Genomic DNA, 19737 nt, shown 5'->3' on the forward strand with positions numbered 1-19737 from the left:
AAAAAAACCGCGACAGAATAAATTAGTTGGTAACATAAAGGCATTCATGGAATAAGTGAAGGGACAGCCAGAGGAAGGGCTTGTCCTGCTTGGGTTGAAAAATAGTGATTTTTGTGGAGGCAGAAGGCACAGCTAAGCTGCCCCACATCATCTGTAGTCAGAACATTTTCCTCCTGAGTCTCCAGGAACTCTGCACTATTGGGGGCTAGGGTCCAGCCTGAGACCTCCTGAATCTGCTTGGGACATCTCAGTGTAGGGTACAGGCAGAACTTCAGCACGTTGCGTTGGGTCCAATACACTCTCTAAGGCAACCCCACACAAGGTGGCCATCAGCATTAGTATAGTGGATGTTCTTTTTTACCCTGGTTTGTCTGGAGATGCCAACCTCTTCTAAAGATAGACTTGAGAATGAAGTGTTCAAAAGATCAGACTTCTTGTCTGCCAACAAAAAAATTACTTTCACTGTTATTTTCATTACTCCTGGCTTCTGAAGTTAGGTGAAAATGATCACAGATAGACTACTGGAAAGAGCAAAAGGTGGCAATGTTGTCCCTGTATAGAGAGACCTTAACTTGAGTGCTGGCTTAAATGGCTTGGATTACCATCAAGACATCCATCCTCCTTGTCTGTCTCTCTGTCTCTTTCTCTGATCCACCTCTGGTTCACCCATTTTTTGTTCTCTCCCTCTCCTGGTTCCATCCACCTACTCTCCACACATTTCACCCACCAAATCCCCTCCCCATCTGGTTCCATTTGTCCCTCACCTCTCCCCTAATGGTTCCCATTAACACCTTCTTTAAATTCTAGCACTGGTAGCCTTTGTGTAACTGCTTATCACCCTCCAGCATCTGTCTCCATCTTCAATCTCTCCTCCCCCCACCTGGCTCCATCTGCCTATTTTTTCCCCTTGTCTGCTTCCACCTATCACCCTCCTGCCTCTGTCTCCCAACAACTTGGCTCCATTTACCCATCATCCTTCACCCCTCCTTGGTCCATCTATCACATACTGGCTCCCTCTTTATACTCACCATCTTACCTCTCCACTCTCAGTCCTGATGTAGGGTCTCGACCCGAAACATTGACAAATCCTCTCCTTCCACAGATGCTGCTTGACCCGCTGAGTTCCTCCAGCTGTTTGTGTTTTGCAACCCTTCTTGTATGTCCCTCCATGTGGAAGCACCAGAGGACATTGATGTTCAAGCTGTAGTCCAGAAACCCAAGTGGATAAATCTGATCTAGCATCTAAATTCAGTACCGAGAGTGAAGCTGCTTCTTTTGGATAAGATGTTAATCCGAGAGCCTCTCTGCTTCCTTGGGTGAATGTAAAATCTCAAGGCATAGCACAGAGGAGGCCAAGAATTTATCTCATTGTCCCTGGCAAAATTTTTACTTCAGTCAACAGTTTTAAAAACAATTTAATTGATTGTTGTTCATGAGACATTGCTGAGTACAAATTGGGTAGCAATATCTTTTTTGCACTAAAATAGTGATTACAGTTTAAATATAATCAATGAAACAGATTGATTCTATTATCTGTGAGATAACAGAAATATAATACATTAATGCATGTTGCTGCTTTTTTCTGATTAGTCCCCTCAAAGATCATGAGAATTCATTGTCAGGAGGAAGAGGATGACCGAAGTAGACATTGCCCCTATCTGGACACTATCAATAGGTGAGTATGAGGCACATACGTGTCTTTGTAATACAGTAAAAGATATAGGCTTCCAGGTTTAATAATTAAAAATAGCATTAGTAAGTTATAATGGGCATAGAAATTTGAGTGTACTTCCTCCATTGAATGTGTATTCTAAGAGATGTTTTGCTGCAGTCAGTCTGTCTGAAAATAGCTGGTATGGAAGTGTCACACTACTGAAACCTGAGCTGCTATTCTGAGGTCCAGACCAGGACACAATGTTGAGACATTGCACATAGCAATAAAGAAACAAGAACAGCCATTTATTTCCTTGAACCTGCTTTATCATCCAAGTAGGTTATGGTTGATCTGCACCTCTCCTCCATTTTGCTCATCTTAGTTCCATATCTTTACAAATTTGCCTTCCTCAAACTTGTTTGAGCATTCACACCCTTTCTGAAGCTGAGAATTCCTAGCTGTCTAATTTCCCTCCTAAATGACTTAACTTTTTAATTTTAAAGATTTATATTCCACTTGCTGTATTCACTATATTGAATTCATTAAAATCTTAAGTCTTGATCAGATCCATTCAAGCCAAGATTAAACAAGTGCTTATTAGATTTTACAAATACAGTTGAGAAAAGATTGACACAACAACGACGATACTTTTGGTTCATTAATTCTTTCTCAATTCATGACCAGGTTTGAACCCGTGCCTTTCCCTTTGATATCCTGTGGAGAAAGAAATGTTTTCATGACCTTGTGCCCTCCCTTGTAGCAAGTGTGGCAGTATCCTTTGGTAGAACAATCTGAAAAGTCATCTTGTGAATGCTGCTTCCTGGGCCCTAATTATCTTTATACTCAGCTGAGGGTCATTACAGCAATAAAAGATTTCAGATATCTCTACAATCTATGCAGTGATTACTCACAACCAGTAGGTGGGAAGCATCTCTGTTGGATGTTAATTCAAAATGTAGAGAGAGAACTTGGGTATCCATTTACTATGCTTGTCCAGAGTACAGTTTCTGTCTTGTATCCTCAGAATCGGTGATGGGAGTGCTGCAACAAAGCGATACAGGATAGAACTCTGTACTTCCAGACAGAGTTTTATCCTCTATTTGACTACATTGGATCTGTGTTTATGAAAAACCATAGAACAAGCCTTCCTCTTCATGTTTGAGAATATGGCAATCGTGTTTTAAAGCTTGTGCAACATTCAGAGCTTGTCTAATGATTGTCAATTCCCGTAAACAGGAGTGTGCTGGATTTTGACTTTGAAAAGCTGTGTTCCGTCTCCCTTTCTCACATCAACGTTTATGCCTGCTTGGTGTGTGGCAAATACTTTCAAGGTAAGGTTACTTTATGAACTTTAGTAATATTACTGATGAAAAATGCATGACACAGACTGCATATCATTTTCATACGCATTGGGATGAGTAGACAAACTCAAGTGAGAAAGGTAGTAAATTTCTTGAATGAGTTGAGAACGTTGTGAGATGTCCTATAACAACGAGGAGAGAGGCCAATTCAGATTTAGTGATGAGTAATGAAGCCAGATTTATTTAGCGACCTTGGTATGTGAACATTTTTCAATCAGTATGATTGCATTTTATGCAGTGTTTGAATGGGGAAAGTGGGAAGCAACTACTGAGATTCTAGATTTGGGTACAGTTGACTATCAAGTGATAAGACAGAGGCAGTCTTTAGTAAATTGGACATACCTGCAAATAGTTAAGACAAGATCAGTGGAATATGTTCAAAGTAAGAACACAGTCTTTATACTCCTAAAGGACAATGGCTCTCCATGGCAAAAAAAAAGTAAGGAACAAAATAAAAAAGATACATAATGCAAAAACACTGCAAAGATCATAGATATGGGGAGAGATACAAAGGACTAATAGTCACACGATTTTTTAAGAATAAAAAGTAAGTATGAAGGAAATTTGTCCAAGAGAAAAGAAGTTCAACACAATCCTTATTTGTAAAATAAGAGGGTGGTTGAGTGTAATGTGGGTACCATGAAAACTAATGATGGTGATATCATAAATGAAAATAAGAAAATGGCAGACATGTTGAATAATTAAATCACAAAAGTCTGCAGATGCTACAAATCTAAACTAAAGCACAAAATGCTGGAAATACTGAGCAGGTCTGGGAGCATCTACGGAGAGAGAGAATTTCATCAGAATGGGGATATGTGGGGGAGAAAAAGCTAAGTTGGTAAATTGGTTTATTATTGTCATGCGTACTGAGGTACAGTGGAAAAACTTGTCTTGCATAGAGTCCATACAGATCAACCTGGCCGCACAATCATGAATGTGTAGTGAGTAGAGTAGGGGGCTGAGGATGCAGCCTCATGGGGTACCAGTGTTGAGAATACATTAATTGTGGCGGAGGTATTGCTGCCTATCCTATTGCAGTCTGTTGGTCAGGAAGTCAAGGATCCAGTTGCAAAGGGAGGTGTTGAGTCCCTGGTCTAGGAGTTTGGAGGTGAGTTTGGAGAGAAGGGGGAAGGGTAGAGGGAACAATGGCTGTTGATGCAGATTGGTGTTGAGTGACAGAGGGTGGGTGAGGGCTAATTCATGTTCTTTTTTGCTTTTATTTTCTATTAGTCTCTATCCAATCATAAACACTTTATCCTGAGGGATAAAGGTTGATTTATGCTTGGAAAGGCAAAAATGGTCAGCATGGGTTTGTTAGGGGGAGATCTTGTCTGACCAATTTGCTCGAAGTTTTTGAAGTGATAACAAAAAGTTGATGAGGGCAATGCAATTCATGTATTCTGTATGGACTTCGTTAAAGCCTTTGGGGTCTTGTATGGGGGATTGGTCAAAAGGTTAGAACCTTTGGAATCCAAGACAAGTTGGCAAATTGGATCCAAAATTAGTTCGGTAGTAGGAGGCAGATGTTATGGTGAATGGTTGTTTTCGTGATTGGAAGCCTGTGGCTAATGGAGTACCACAGGGATTGGTGCTGGGACCCTTTTTTGTTTGTTATGTGCATTATTTAAATGTGAATGTTGGAAGTATTGTTAGTCTTCAAAGATGACTCAGAAGTTGGTGTCGTTGTTGATTATGGGGTAGGTAGTCTTAGGCTGGAGTTTGAAATTGATAAGTTGGTAAGGTGGATAGAACAATGGCAGATGGAATTTAATCCTGATACGTGTGAGGGGCAAGTTGGGAAGACTAATAAGGTTAAGACAAACACAATGAATGGCATTTGCCTCAATACTTCCTTCAGTCCTGGTGCTCCCTCTTGTGGCGTTATTTTTTTTGAGGTGAAGAGTCTTTGACCTGAGATGTTAATAGTTTCTCTTTCCACAGATGCTGCCTGACATACTGAGTGTTCCAGCATTTTCTGTTTTGTTTTGGATTCCAGCACCTGCAGTTTTGTGGTTTTCCATTTACTCTTTCAGTTGCTGCCGATGTTTTGAACTGCTTTTGCACAGCTCCTCACCTGTCCAAGGGCCTCCTCTGCTCTTGCTCAGTTCTTGCTCATCATATTCGATAGCACAATTGGCAGCACTGGGGCGATCATTAGCCCAGTTTTGTACACTCGTTCGATTAAAGCGCAGTTCTTTGGTAACTGCACAGCTTGATGTGTGACTGATATATTCCAACCAGAGAAGTCCTAGATTTGTGCGTTGGCAAGCAGTGGTAGGGATACTCATGTCACTAACTTCTGCTGAGTGAAGGGTTTTTAATTGACTTGGGTTCCCATGATGGATCAGTATCCAGTGAGTCCATTTGGAATGTATGGTCAGTAAATAGGATCACTGCTTTTCTGTGATGCACTCTGTTGAAAGGATGTTGCCACTTTATTTTTCTGGCCTTCAGATTAAGGGTGGCCTTGGTTGAAGCTGATATCCCAAGAATCGCACCATAAAATAGCTGTGGTCCACCTGATGAGTGGGAGGAGAATAATGTTGATCTGTCTTTGACTTTAGTGATCTGTTTCTTAGGGAGAGGCCTGAAGTCGTATGCTAACATTCATAGTGTTCAGGTCGGGCACCACGTCTTTTTGAATCTGCACACGTTGAAATTCTACTGCTTACCAGACAACTATGAAATCATTGACTCCTCTCTTGAAGACATAACGGTAAGCATGTGGTTCATGGAAACAGTGAACAAGGGGCTTGAAAGGAGATTCCCTCTTATTTCTCCTCTTCTAAAATACTGACTCCTGCTGATGTAAAGTTTCTTTGGCACTAGTTACCCCTCCGTACTGCATCCTTGTGTATCTGGAGAATGAATTTTGGAAGTCTAGTATTTGTGCTACTTTTGAGTTTACCATTGTGTATTCAATTGGATTCTTTTCCTTTCATGATTCTTTTACACACTGAGCACTTTTTGTATCTGAGTGCCTTTAGCTTGCAATACTAGAGTATATCAATTTTCAGTGAAATAATGTAAACCATATGGTTCATGTGAAATGAGTTATATTCCCAAATAATTTAGGATGTTCGAACGTCTGAGAGTTTTTGATAAAATTAGAAAACTGCTTTCCACTGTTGGGATCAGTAATTGGAAGTCATAAATTTCAAAACTATCACCAAAAACAAAATTTTGTTGATGGTTATTAGGGCACAGTGTTGCCCAATGGAAATAATCAAAAGGCTATCCAGGTACATTTTTTAATTTTAAAGATAAAGACTGCTGGAAGGATTTGATTTGAGTCATGGTTTTTTTCTTTGTTCTATAATAAAGTATGAAATGTAAACTTATCCATCCATAATTTGCCTTTGAACACTTTCTTGAAATGCCGTAGTCCTTCTGGTGAAGATGTGCTTACAATGCCATTGAATGTCAAGGGTAACTGGTTAAACTCCCTCTTGTTGGAGATGGTCATTGCCTTCCCTGCGAAGTCTCACCTATGATAAGTAGATCACGTTGAAGCTTTGTATGGAAGTTGTTGTTCCCTTGTTTTATATCTGAGGAGACAGCCATAAGTGTGGCACTATTCTTTGCTTTGCAGTATGTGTTGAAACCAACTTTCACAAAACAACACATTGCAAACCTGGACAAACAATCCAAACTGTCACGGGCTTACGATGGAACCACCTATCTACCAGGAATTGTGGGACTGAACAACATCAAGGCTAACGATTATGCCAATGTGGTGCTGCAGGTAAGGAAATATAATAAGTAATCAGACAAGAGCAAGATTAACATTATGAATGATGCTGATCCCTAGATGATAAAGATACTGAGCAGCTGAGTCTTTAGAACAGGTGCCTTAAGCTTTGATATCTGTAGATTTGTTTGGCTGTTTTCAGCTAAAAGTTCATAAGAAAATGACATGTCCTTCACATGTGCCTGGTCTTTGAGAGGAGTAGGTATCATCCTGGTTCCTTGCCTTTAACCATTATGTTGAGATTGATGGACACTGAAGGCGATGTTAGGAAAAATACAGTTTCACTATGATGTCTATTGTTCAGTCTATTGCCTGGGTTCATACGTGAAGAATATGCCTGTGGAAGCAAGAAATTGGGCTGTATAAAAATTGGGGTGGGAGAAAGAGAATAAAGTGGTAGTTACTATGCACATTGGTCATACAGGGTTAATAAAAGCATATGTATGTGGGATGTGTTAGATTTTAGGAGCATTGTTTAATGGCACATTTGAACTTATGTGGCTTTCCTTTCTTGCCCTTTGACATTTTGGAATTCACCTTGCCTGTTTCTGTTTCAGGCCCTGTCCAACGTGCCTCCATTACGGAACTATTTCTTGGAAGAAGAGAACTATAAGGATATCAAGCGGCCACCAGGAGACATAATGTTCCTGTTGGTGCAGAGGTTTGGAGAGCTGATGAGAAAACTCAGGAATCCCAGGAACTTCAAGGCTCATGTATCTCCACATGAAATGTTGCAGGCTGTAGTTCTATGCAGCAAGAAACGTTTCCAAATTACCAAACAGGGTGAGTTGGTGAGCCACATTGGCTTATGTCTGGTTGGAAGCATGCACACAATAGTTGACCGAGCTTGCTTTAAAGATACAGATAGTTCCAGATTGTTGGTGGTGATGGGATTTAATTGTGATTTAGAGGAAGCAATAATGTAAATTTAGATGGAGTCCTTCACTGAATTTTCTTAGCTCAGTTTATTTGTACTAAAGTTGAAAAGTCAGCAAAGTAAATGCATTAAGAAGGGTTATTGTGGTATCGGTTTATTATTGTCACTTGTACCGAGGTACAGTGAAAAACTTGTCTTGCATACTGATTGTACAGGTCAATTCATTACACAGTGCAGTTACATTGAGTTAGTACAGAGTGCGTTGAGGTAGTACAGGTAAAAACAATAACAGTACAGAGTAAAGTATCACAGCTACAGAGGAAGTGCAGTGCAGGTAGACAATAAAGTGCAAAGGTTTATCTTCCTCATAAATTCCAGAATCCTACACTTGTGGCTTATACTGTAGCTTATTTGAGAGTCTGTGGTAATGGTTCAAAAGTGGTTTGTATAGGACAGTGGAGAAAAAAGGAGGGTTTCCTTATAGCGGGCAGCGGAGTGAGTAGCAGCAGAGTGTTCTGGGCTTTGGCTCAAGGGGCTTCGGCGTGAAGGGGCAAGGAGGGTAAGTAGCTGGTAAGTAGGTAACGGCAAGGTTTACCTGTTGTTCATTATAGATTTGTAGGTAGGACTAACTAGGGAAAAAAGAAAGGTAGTCAGATGGAGGACATGGTGGTGTGCTGCAGCTGTTTGATGTGGGAACTCATGGACCTTGCTGCAGTCCAAGGTGGCCACATCTGCAGTAAATGCTTGAGGCTGGACGAACTTCGGCTCAGAGTTGATGAGCTGGAGTCGCAGCTACAAGCACTGCGCAGCATAAGGGAGGGAGAGAGTTATGTAGACACGGTCCATCAGGTGACAGTCACCCCCCTTAGAGCAGGTACATCTGAGGTTCAGGAGGCAGATAGAATGGTGACTGTCAGGGGAGGGAAGAGGAAGAAGAAGTCAGGCAGGCAGACAGAGCAGGGAACCCCGGAGGCTGTTCCCCTCAGTAACAAGTTTTCTGCCTTGGAAGCTGTTGAGGGGGATGACCGGCAGGGGCCTAGCTGCAGTTACCAGGTCTCTGGCACTGGGACTGGTACTGCTGCTTAGAAGGGAAGGGTGGGAAAGAGACGTGGTAGTGATAGGGGACTCGATAGTCAGGGAAACAGATAGGAGGTTCTGTGGCAGTGAGCATGAATCCCAGATGGTATGTTGCCTCCCAGGTGCCAGGGTCCGGGATGTCACTGATCGGGTCCACAGGATTCTTGAGCGGGAGGGAGAGCAGCCAGAAGTTGTGGTCCATTTTGGCACCAACGACATAGGTAGGAAGGGGGATGAGGTCCTGAAGAGTGAGTTCAGGGAGCTAGGCAGAAAATTGAGGGACAGGACTTCAAGGGTAGCAATCTCGGGATTGCTGCCATTGCCATGCGATAGTGAAGGCAGGAATAGGAGGAGGTGGCAGATAAATGTGTGGCTGACAAGCTGGTGCAGGAGGGAGGGTTTTAGATTTCTGGATCATTGGGATCTCTTCTCGGGAAGGTGGGACCTGTACAGAGAGGACGGGTTACACCCGAACCAGAAGGGGGCCAATATCCTTGCGGCGAGATTTGCTAGGGTGGTTCGGGAGGGTTTAAACTAGTTTGTGAGGGGGAAGGGAACCGGAGGGGTAGGTCAGAGGAAGAAGGGGATGGGGAAAAGTTAGATCAAACAAGTAAAGAGGCTTTGGGGAAGGAGAAGCAGAATACAGGCTCTAAAAGTAGTAAGGTAGATGGACTGAAGTGTGTTTACTTAAATGCGAGAAGTGTCAGGAATAAGGGGGATGAACTGAGGGCTTGGATAAGTATGGGGGACTGTGATATCGTGGCTATTACTGAGACGTGGCTGACATCAGGAGAGGAGTGGATATTGAATATTCCTGGTTTTTGGTGTTTTAAGAGGGATGGGGAGGGGGGGAGAAGAGGAGGAGGGGTGGCGATACTGGTCAGGGACACTGTTACGGCTGTGGAAAAGATGGATGTTGTAGAAGAATCATCTCTAGAGTCCGTATGGGTGGAATTAAGGAACAAGAAAGGAGCAGTTACTCTACTAGGAGTATTCTATAGGCCCCCCGGTAGCAGTAGTGATATAGAGGAGCAGATTGGCAGGCAGTGTTTGGAGAGAAGCAAAAATAACAGGGTTGTTATAATGGGAGACTTCAACTTCCCAAACATAGACTGGAACCTGCTTAGTGCCAAAGATTTAGATGGGACGGAATTTGTTAAATGTGTCCAGGAGGGATTCCTGACGCAGTATGTCGACAGGCCGACTAGGGGGAATGCCATGTTAGATCTAGTTTTAGGAAATGAACCGGGACAGGTGAAGGATCTATTTGTGGGTGAGCATTTGGGGGATAGTGACCATTGCTCCATAACCTTTAAAATTGTCATGGACAGGGACAGGTGCAGAGAGGACAGGAGGATTTTTAATTGGGGAAGGACAAACTATGAGGCTATAAGGAGAGAACTTGGGAGTGTAAATTGGGATGTTCTTTTTGAAGGAAAATGTACCAGGGAGATGTGGTCGATGTTCAGGGATCTTATGCAGGATGTTAGGGATAAATATGTCCCAGTGAGGCAGAGAAGGAATGGCAGGGTGAAGGAACAGTGGGTGATGAGAGAGGTGGAACGACTTGTTAGGGAGAAGAAGGTAGCGTACATGAGGTATAAGCAGCAAGGTTCAGACAGGGCCCGTGAGGAATATAGGGTAGCGAGGAAGGAACTTAAGAAAGGGCTGAGGACATGTGAAGGGTAGGAGGATGGCTAGGGTAAAGGTAGGTCCGATTAAGGACAAAGGTGGGAGAATTTGCCTGGAGGCGGCGGAAGTGGGAGAAGTTCTCAATGAGTACTTCTCTTCGGTATTCACCAGGGAGAGGGGTCTTGATGATGCAGAAGGGAGTGCTGGTAGGGGTAATGTTCTCGAGGTTGTAGATATCAAGAGAGAGGATGTGTTGAAGTTGTTAAATAATATTAAGACAGATAAATCTCCGGGGCCTGATGGGATTTTCCCCAGGCTGCTTCGAGAGGCTAGGGAGGAGATTGTTGAACCGCTGGTAAGGATCTTTGAGTCCTCGTTGTCCACGGGGATGGTGCCGGAGGATTGGAGGGTTGCGAATGTTGTCCCCTTGTTCAAAAAAGGTAATAGGGATAGGCCAGGGAATTATAGACCGGTGAGTCTCACGTCTGTGGTGGGTAAGCTGTTAGAAAGGATTCTAAGGGATAGGATTTATGAACACCTAGAGAATCATGGACTGATTAGGGACAGCCAGCATGGCTTTGTGAAGGGAAGATCTTGCCTCACAAGCCTGATAGAGTTCTTTGAGGAGGTGACCAGGAAGATTGATGAGGGCAGTGCGGTGGATGTGGTTTACATGGATTTTAGTAAGGTGTTTGATAAGGTTCCTCATGGTAGGCTTCTTCAGAAGGTCAGAGGCCAAGGGATCCAGGGAAGCTTGGCTGAGTGGATTAGGAATTGGCTTGCATGTAGAAAGCAGAGGGTTGTGGTGGAAGGAGTGCCCTCGGATTGGAAGGCAGTGACTAGTGGTGTCCCGCAGGGATCGGTTCTGGGACCTCTACTTTTTGTGATATTTATAGATGACTTAGATGAGGGGGTGGAGGGCTGGGTTAGTAAGTTTGCGGACGACACTAAGATAGGCGGTGTTGTGGATAGTGTGGAGGGCTGTCGGAGCTTACAGAGGGATATCGATAGGATGCAGAGCTGGGCTGACAAGTGGCAGATGGAGTTCAATCTGGAGAAGTGTGAGGTGGTACACTTTGGAAGGACAGACTCCAGGGCAGAGTACTGGGTAAATGGCAAGGTACTTGGCAGTGTGGAGGAGCAGAGGGATCTGGGGGTTTATATTCACAGTTCATTGAAAGTTGCCTCACAGGTGGAAAGAGCAGTTAAGAAGGCCAATGGGATGTTGGCTTTCATAAGTCGCGGGATTGAGTTTAAGAGCTGCGAGGTGATGATGCAGCTTTACAAAACTCTAGTTAGGCCACACTTAGAATACTGTGTTCAGTTCTGGTCGCCTCATTATAGGAAGGATGTGGAGGCGTTGGAGAGGGTGCAGAGGAGATTTACCAGGATGCTGCCTGGATTAGCAAGTATTGAATATGAGGAGAGGCTTAAGGTGCTAGGGTTTTATTCACTGGAAAGGAGGAGGATGAGAGGAGACATGATAGAGGTATATAAAATATTGAGAGGAATAGATAGAGTAGACAGTCAGCACCTCCTTCCCAGGGCACCAATGCTCAAGACGAGAGGGCATGGCTTTAAGGTTATGGGTGGGAGGTTCAGGGGAGATGTCAGGGGGAGGTTTTTCACCCAGAGAGTGGTTGGTGCATGGAATGCACTGCCTGGGGTGGTGGTGGAGGCAGATACATTGGACAGGTTCAAGAGCTTGTTGGATAGGCATATGGAGGAGTGTGGGATGGGGGGATATGTGGGAGGAAGGAGTTAGGTAGTGTGAGGGTGGTTTGATGGACAGCACCATGGTGGGCCGAAGGGCCTGTTTTGTGCTGTATGGTTCTATGGTTAAAACTAATAAGAGGCATTGTTTACAAAATTTGAACAAGGCATTGTGCTAGTTAAGACTAATGGATTCCTTCACATCCTTGCTACCTCCAAAAAATTTAAACTTTAATATAAATATGGATAAGTAGACTAGCTCATGACAGAAAGATATTTCATGACTGCATTTGGGATAGTTTTCTACAACGATATGGTCTGGAGCCAACAAACTGTCAAGTCATATTTGATTTAGTAATGAGTTGAAAGTCTGGTGAAATGCTCATATGCTCTTAGACAGTTATCTAATAGTGGTCATGATTGAATTCAGTGCTGCTTTGAAAAGAAGAAATATGAAACAGCTTCTAAAGCTGCAGAACATGAGTGAGTGGTTTTGAATGAAGATCATAATATGGTAATAGTGTCTCCATTTATTGAACAGCGAGCACAGTTATGAGATGCTAAGTTTTTATTGAATCATTGTATTTCATTTAAATGATTTTAACTGCATTTGTGTATTTTTAAAATTATAGTAGTTCTGTAATGTTTCTGAATACTAGAAACATTCACAATAATTCAGTGCTTTGACTGCTTTAGCAGCTGGTTAACCTGGTGGCATCGCTCAGGCCAGCTGTTAAAGCTTTCTGAACATTTCCACGGGGATGACTTGTTGTGGCCGCCTCATGTTAGAAAATGTTCACCCAGATGTTTTTCCACCATGCAGGCTGAGCCATCTAGAATGGAGCTGGAGACACGAGACTGCAGATGCTGGAATCTGCAGCAACAAACAATCCACTGGCGGAACTCAGTGGGCTAAGTTAGGGGAGATGGCCAGTATAAAGAGGAGATGGGGAGTGGTGAGACAGGAGCCTGAGGTGATTGGTGGACTCAGGAGTGGTAAAAGATGATTGGCAGGTTGTGCCAGGTAGGGGAAGGGTTGGAACTGGGAGGCAGTGGCAGGTTGATGATAGATGGAGGCAGACAAAAAATGAGGGGCAGATGGAGTGAGATGGGGGAAGGGGAGTGTGAAGGTTGGAGACAGCTGCTGGAGGGTGAAAAGGAAGAACACAAAGGGCTGGCATTGTGCAGCATGTTAGCTCAGAGATATCTGTAGTAGTATGGAGTTTCCTTGTGGATTTGTCATAAGTGAGAGAAACTCAACATATTAATAGTGAACAGGAAAAATTGTGGCAAATGTATTTTAGTGCAGGCAAATGTGAGGTCATCCACTTTGATTTTAATGTAACAGAATACTTTCTAATTGGTGAAAGAGTAAAAATAATGTAGGTCCAATGAGACATCATTCAAATGTCATGGAAGTTATTCAGAAAGGCTAACTGAATACTATCTTGTATATCTAGAGGACTGACATACCAGGGAGTAGAAGATATGTTACAGCTACACAAAGTCCTGGTTATATCACACCTGGAGGACTAGGTACCACACCTTAAAAATGTTAGATTTGCCCTGTAAGAAGAGTCTTACGAAGAAGGGCTGCATAAAGTAGGGTAGTTCTCCCTGGAACTTGGATGAAGCAGTAAGTTGATCAAATACATGCCAGTTCCAGCAGCCAGAGCAGCAGAGGGGAGGAGCCAGCAGTTTTTAAAGTTGTTTCTGATTTGTTAAGTGCCTGGCAACTCAGCCAATAAAAGCAAGGTAGGGTAAAGCAGAGTGGCCATTTTGGAGCAGCCATTGTGTGAGTGGGCCAATGTAAGAGTGGGAAGCTGAGGCTTTGGCTCGAGGCTTAGGCGTGAAGAAGTGGAGGCTAAGGTGAGATTCTGTTAAGTTCTCTTTTTTTCTTTATTATTGCGCAGGTAGAGTAGTGGGAATGACACCCAGTGTAGAGGTGTGCTCCTCTTGCATGATGTGGGAAGTCAGGGAGATCCCAAGTATCCCTGATGACTACATCTGTGAGAAGTGCATCCGGCTGCAGCTCCTTACAGACTGTGTTAGGGAGCTGGAGCTGTATGATCTTGGGATCATTCGGGAGATTTTGAGGGGTTGATATAGACAGGAGTTAGGAGGCAGTCACACCTAAGTTGCAGGAGGCAGGTAGCAGGGTGACTGTCAGGAGAGAGAAAAGGAACAGGCAGTCATTGTAGGGTACCCCTGTGGCTGTTCCCCTCAATAACAAGTATATCATTTTAGATACTGTTGGGGGAAACGACCTACCAGGGGAAAGCCACAGCGGTCAGGTCTTGGGCACTGAGTCTGGCTCTTTGGCTCAGAAGGGAAAGGGGAAGAAGAGGCAAGTGGTAGTGATAGGGGATTCATTGGTTAGGGGAGCAGACAGGAGGTTCTGTGGACGAGAACAAGACTCAGATGCCTCCCAGGTGCCAGGGTCAGAGATGTCTCGCATCGAGTCCATAGCATTCTTAAGGGGGAGGGTGAGCAGCCGGAAGTCATGCTACACATTGGTACCAATGACATAGGCAGGAATAGTGATGAGGTCCTGCAAAGTGAATTCAGGGAGTTAACTGCTAAGTTAAAAGACAGGACCTCCAGGGTGGTGATCTCAGAATTGCTACCCTTGCCACATGCTATTGAGGCAAGAAATAGGAAGATAGTGCAGTTTAACAGGTGGCTAAGCAGATGGTGCAGGAAGGAAGGCTTCAGATTTTTAGATTATTGGGCTCTCTTCCAGGGCAGGTGGGATCTGTACAAACATGACAGTTTGCACCTGAACTGGAGGAAGACCAATATCCTTGCTGGAAGGTTTGCTAGTGCTGCTTGGTTGGGGGTGGGGTGGTTAAACTAGAGTTGCCGGGGGGGGGTTGGGGGTGGGGTTGGGGGGTGGGGTGGGGGGTGTTGGGGGGGTGGGGGTTGGGAACCAGAGTGGCAGGACAGCACGTGGAGAGGCTGTGGGCAAAGTAGATGTTAAGCCTGCAAGCAAAGATGGAAACCGAAAGGTTGAGCGCGGTGGGACTAATGTCCTGAGTTGTTTCTATTTCAATGCAAGGAGTATTGTAGGTAAGGCAGATAAACTTAAGCATGGATCTGTATGTAGAATTATGATGTTGTAGCCATCAGTGACACGTGGTTGCAGGAGGGGCAGGATTGGCAGCTCAGTGTTCCGGGGTTCCATTGTTTTAGACATGATAGAAGGGGAGCTATCAAATGGGGAGGGGTGGCATTACTGATCAGGGAAAATGTCATGGCAGTGCTCAGAGAGGACATACTGGAGGGCTTGACTACCTAGGCCTTTGGTGGAACTGAGGAATAAAAAAGGGACGACCACATTAATGGGATTGTATTATAGACCTCCCAATAGTCTGCAGGATTTAGAGGAGCAAATTTGTAGAGAGATAGCAGACAGTTGCAGGAAATACAAAGTTGTGATAGTAGGTGATTTTAACTTTCCACATATTGACTGGATGGGATTGAGTTTCCTTAATCGATATGTAGAGGTCCCAACCAGAGAGAATGCAATACTGGATCTCCTCTTAGGGAATGGAATAGGGCAGGTGACAGAAGTGAGTGTAGGGGAACACTTTGGATCTAGTGATCATAATTCCATTAGTTTCAAGATAATTATGGAAAAGGATAGGACTGGTCCTAGGGTTAAGATTCTAAACTGGAGGAAGGCCAATTTTGATGGCATCAGAAGGGATCTGGCAGATGTGGATTGGGATAGGTTTTCCGGCAAAGAGATGCTTGGTAAGTGGGAGGCCTTCGAGAGTGAAATATTGAGAGTACAGAATCTGTATGTTCCTGTTAGGATAAAAGGCAAGGCTAACAGATTTAGGGAACCTTGGTTATCGAGGGATATTGAGGCCCTGGTAAAGAAAAAAAAGGAGGTGCATATCTGGTATAGGCAGTTAAGATCAAATTAGGTGCTTGAGGAGTATAAGAAATGCAAGAGAACACTTAAGAGAGAAATCAGGAAGACTAAAAGACGACATGAGGTTGCTCTGGCAGACAGGGTGAAAGAAAATCCAAAGGGTTTCTATAATTATATTAAGAGCAAAAGGATAGCAAGGGGCAAAATTGGTCCTCTTGAAGATCAGTGTGGTCATCTATGTGTGGAGCCGAAAGAGAGGGGGGAGATTTTAAATGGATTTCTTGTGTCTGTGTTTACTCGGGTGACAGACACAGAGGCTGTAGAACTGAGGAAAAAGAGTAGTGAGCTCATGAATCCAGATTACGGAAGAGGAGGTGATTGCTGTCTTGAGGCGAATTAGGATCGATAAGTCCCCGGGGCTTGATGAGGTGCCCCCTCGGACCTTGCGGGAGGCTAATGTAGAAATTGCAGGGGCCCTGGCAGAGATATTTAAAATGTCCTTAGCCACGATGAGCTGCCGGAGGACTGGAGGATAGCTAATGTTGTTCCGTCGTTTAAGGAAGGCTCTAAGAATAAGCCGGGAAATTATAGGCTGGTGAGTCTGAAGTCAGTCGTGGGTAAATTATTGGAAGGTATCCTGAGGGACAGGATATATAAGTATTTGGACAGACAGGGCCTGATTAGGGCTAGTCAGCCTGGCTTTGTGTGGCAGATCATGTCTAACCAGTCTAATAGAGTTTTTCGAGGAGGTTACCAGGAAGGTTAATGAAGGAAAGGCAGTGGACGTTGTCTACATGGACTTTAGCAAGGGCTTTGACAAAGTCCCGCATGAGAGGCTTTTCCAGAAGGTTAAGTCGTTTGGCATTCAGGATGAAGTAGTTAATTGGATTCAACACTGGCTTAGCAGGAGAAGCCAGAGAATGGTAGTAGATGGTTGTCTCTCTGATTGGAGGCTTGTGACTAGTGGTGTGCCGCAGGGATCGGTGCTGGGTCCGTTGTTGTTTATCATCTATATTAATGATTTAGATGATAATGTTAATAAGCTGGATCAGTAAATTTGCAGATGGCACCAAGATTGGGTGGACAGTGAGCAAGGCTTATCAAAGCTTGCAAAGTGATCTGGACCAGCAGGGAAAATGGGCTGAAAAATGGCAGATGGAATTTAATGCAGACAAATGTGAGGTGTTGCACTTTGGGAGGACAAACTAGGGTAAGACTTGCACAGTGAATGGTGGGGCACTGAGGTGTGCGGTGGAACAAAGGGACCTGGGAATACAGATCCGTAATTCCTTGAAAGTGGTATCACAGGTAGATCGGGTCGTAAAGAGAGCTTTTGGCACATTGGCCTTCATAAATCACAGGAGTTGGGATGTTATGTTGAAGTTGTACAAGACATTGGTGAGGCCAAATTAAGAGTATTGTGTGCAGTTCTGGTCACCTACCTACAGGTGACCTACACCTACCTATCAATAAGCTTGAAGAGAAAATTTACACAGATGTTGCCAGGACTTGAGGACCTGAGTTACAGGGATAGGTTGAATAGGTTAGGACTTTATTCCCTGGAGTGCAGGAAAATGAGGGGAGATCTTATAGAAGTGTACAAAATTATGAGGGGTTTAGATAGGGTGAATGCATACAGGATTTTTCCCCTCAGGTTGGGTGAGACTAGAACTAGAGGTCATAGGTTTTGGGTGAAAGGTGAAATATTTAAGGGGAATCTGAGGGGGAACTACTTCATTCAGAGGGTGATGCAAGTGTGGAACGAGCTGCCAGTGGAAGTGGTGGATGCGGGTTCAATTGTAACATTTAAGAGAAGTTTGGATAGGTACTTGGATGAGAGAGGTATGGAGGGCTATGATCCGGATGCAGGTAGATGGGACTAGACAGAAAACCAGGCCAGCATGGACTGGATGGGCCAAAGGGCCTGTTTCTGTGCTGTAATACTCTGACTCTATATTAAGTGAACTGATCTTAAAAAGTATTTTCACTGGTTTGTGGAGGGGGATGGTGTTCATGTGGGAGAATGTGCAGACTAGTAGCGTTTGTTTCTTTCGTTTGGAATTCTCTACCTCAAAGGCAATTGATCTACATCAGTTGTTAATTTTGAATATGACAATTTTTGTTAACTAAAGATATTGATGAATATGGGGAAAATCAGCCATGATCTCATTGAATAGCAGAATGGACTACTGAGAAGATGATTGGGTATTATTTCTGCTTTTCAAGGTACTTAAGCCAGTTTTCCTCTGAACCTTCTGTTCTTGCAGTAGTTAATTGCCATAAGTAATTGGTGTTGACTGGTACCAAGTGACTATTGTTAACATGTATGCCTTGACAGGGAATTGTCGGAGTGCCTGATATGGTCCTCTATACATGGTTCCATTTGCACTTCATTAATGTTCAATGAAGTGCAAACCCTTGTTCGCTTGACTTCCTTGCATGGGGATACTACTATCAATGTGTTTTAGGCTCAATGGTAGCACTCTCATCTTTGGGTCAGAATTTTGTTGGTTCAAACCCTGTGACCTAAAATTTAGGCTGACGTATCAGTGCCCTGTTGTCTGAAGTTTGGATCTTGGATCATATGTCACACCAGTACTCTGTCTGCCTGATCAAGTGAATGTAAGAGATCCTTTTGTATTATTCGTAGAGGAGCAGGAAAGCTTCTGGCGTCTGGCCAATATTTATTACCAAATATTGATCAATATCTGAGTGTTTTTGGGACCCTGCTAATTGCATATTGCATGTTATTTCTGTCTGTATTTCAGTGACCAGGAAATGAGTTATATGGATCTAAATTTGCTCTTTTAAAACATTTGTTCTGAATGAGGTTAGCCATAGGGGCTTCTTTGCAGACGTTCTAGGAAGTAGAATTTTCAGGGATCTCCTGAGTACATGTAACTTTGTTGAAATAGTGGTTGCTGACATATATTTCTTTTGGCTGAATAATGCAGAAATTACAAAAATTTGGCAGGAGATTGAAGAACCCCTACTGAAATTCTATTCTATTATAATTTGTCTTGTTTAAAATGCATATGTTCTGATTGCTAACGTACTTTATATATAAAATAAAAACAGAAAGAGTTGCAAATAGCAGGTCAGGCGACATCTGTGGAGAGAGAAACACAGTGCTTCAAGTCAATGGTCTTTAATCAGAATTTCTGATTTCCAATATTTGCATTATTTTGCTTTTGGGCTGCTAATTTATATTGTGATATAAGTGTAATATGTGTGGAATTACAGTGCATATGAATGATGAATGTCAGAATCCCATCCTGCTTAAACATTAAGTTTTAAAATGTGAAACAATAGCTGTGCAGTTGTATTAGTTTTTGAGGTGTGAATTCTCAGAATATGATGAGATACATAGTGGGTTTCTTTGAGCTGTGATGTGATTTTGAGAAAATGGAACCTGCATAAACAACAGCCATGGATGAGCAGTAGAGAGCATTTGCAGTAATACAGTAAAACTCCCAATAATCCACTGTCTCTTTGGAAATCCCTATGGTTTGGCATCAGGCTCACCACGTGAAGTCTGCAAGCACCTTTCCAATTCACTGGGGCCCACTGGAACATTCATTATTCTATTCTATAACATTAAAAAAAAATTGAATTAAAAGTGTGTGCGTTAATGGGAATAGCATCTGATAGTCTGCGAAATTTACTAGTGTGCCGCCACCAAAGTCCCAAGAGTGCTTGATTTACAGAGTTTTACTGCACTGCTTTGTACAGAATTATCTTATCCCTTCTGATATGTCTGAACACCACATTATTGCTTTAACTACCACT

The 19737-nt window shown here is 43.3% G+C and overlaps 1 protein-coding gene across 1 annotated transcript in view; it reads left to right on the top strand.

The window, feature by feature from the left end:
* The window catches only part of usp39 (ubiquitin specific peptidase 39), a 46282-nt gene that overhangs the window by 4378 nt on the left and 22167 nt on the right, over positions 1–19737 (top strand). Inside the window, exons 3-7 of the mRNA XM_052041234.1 lie at positions 1591–1675; positions 2891–2985; positions 5598–5734; positions 6611–6763; positions 7327–7552. Of these exons, the coding sequence (XP_051897194.1) occupies positions 1591–1675; positions 2891–2985; positions 5598–5734; positions 6611–6763; positions 7327–7552 (696 nt within the window). The remainder of the gene's footprint in view (positions 1–1590; positions 1676–2890; positions 2986–5597; positions 5735–6610; positions 6764–7326; positions 7553–19737) is intronic.

The sequence above is a fragment of the Pristis pectinata genome, chromosome 29, assembly GCF_009764475.1.
Source record: "Pristis pectinata isolate sPriPec2 chromosome 29, sPriPec2.1.pri, whole genome shotgun sequence".
NCBI lineage: Eukaryota > Metazoa > Chordata > Chondrichthyes > Rhinopristiformes > Pristidae > Pristis > Pristis pectinata.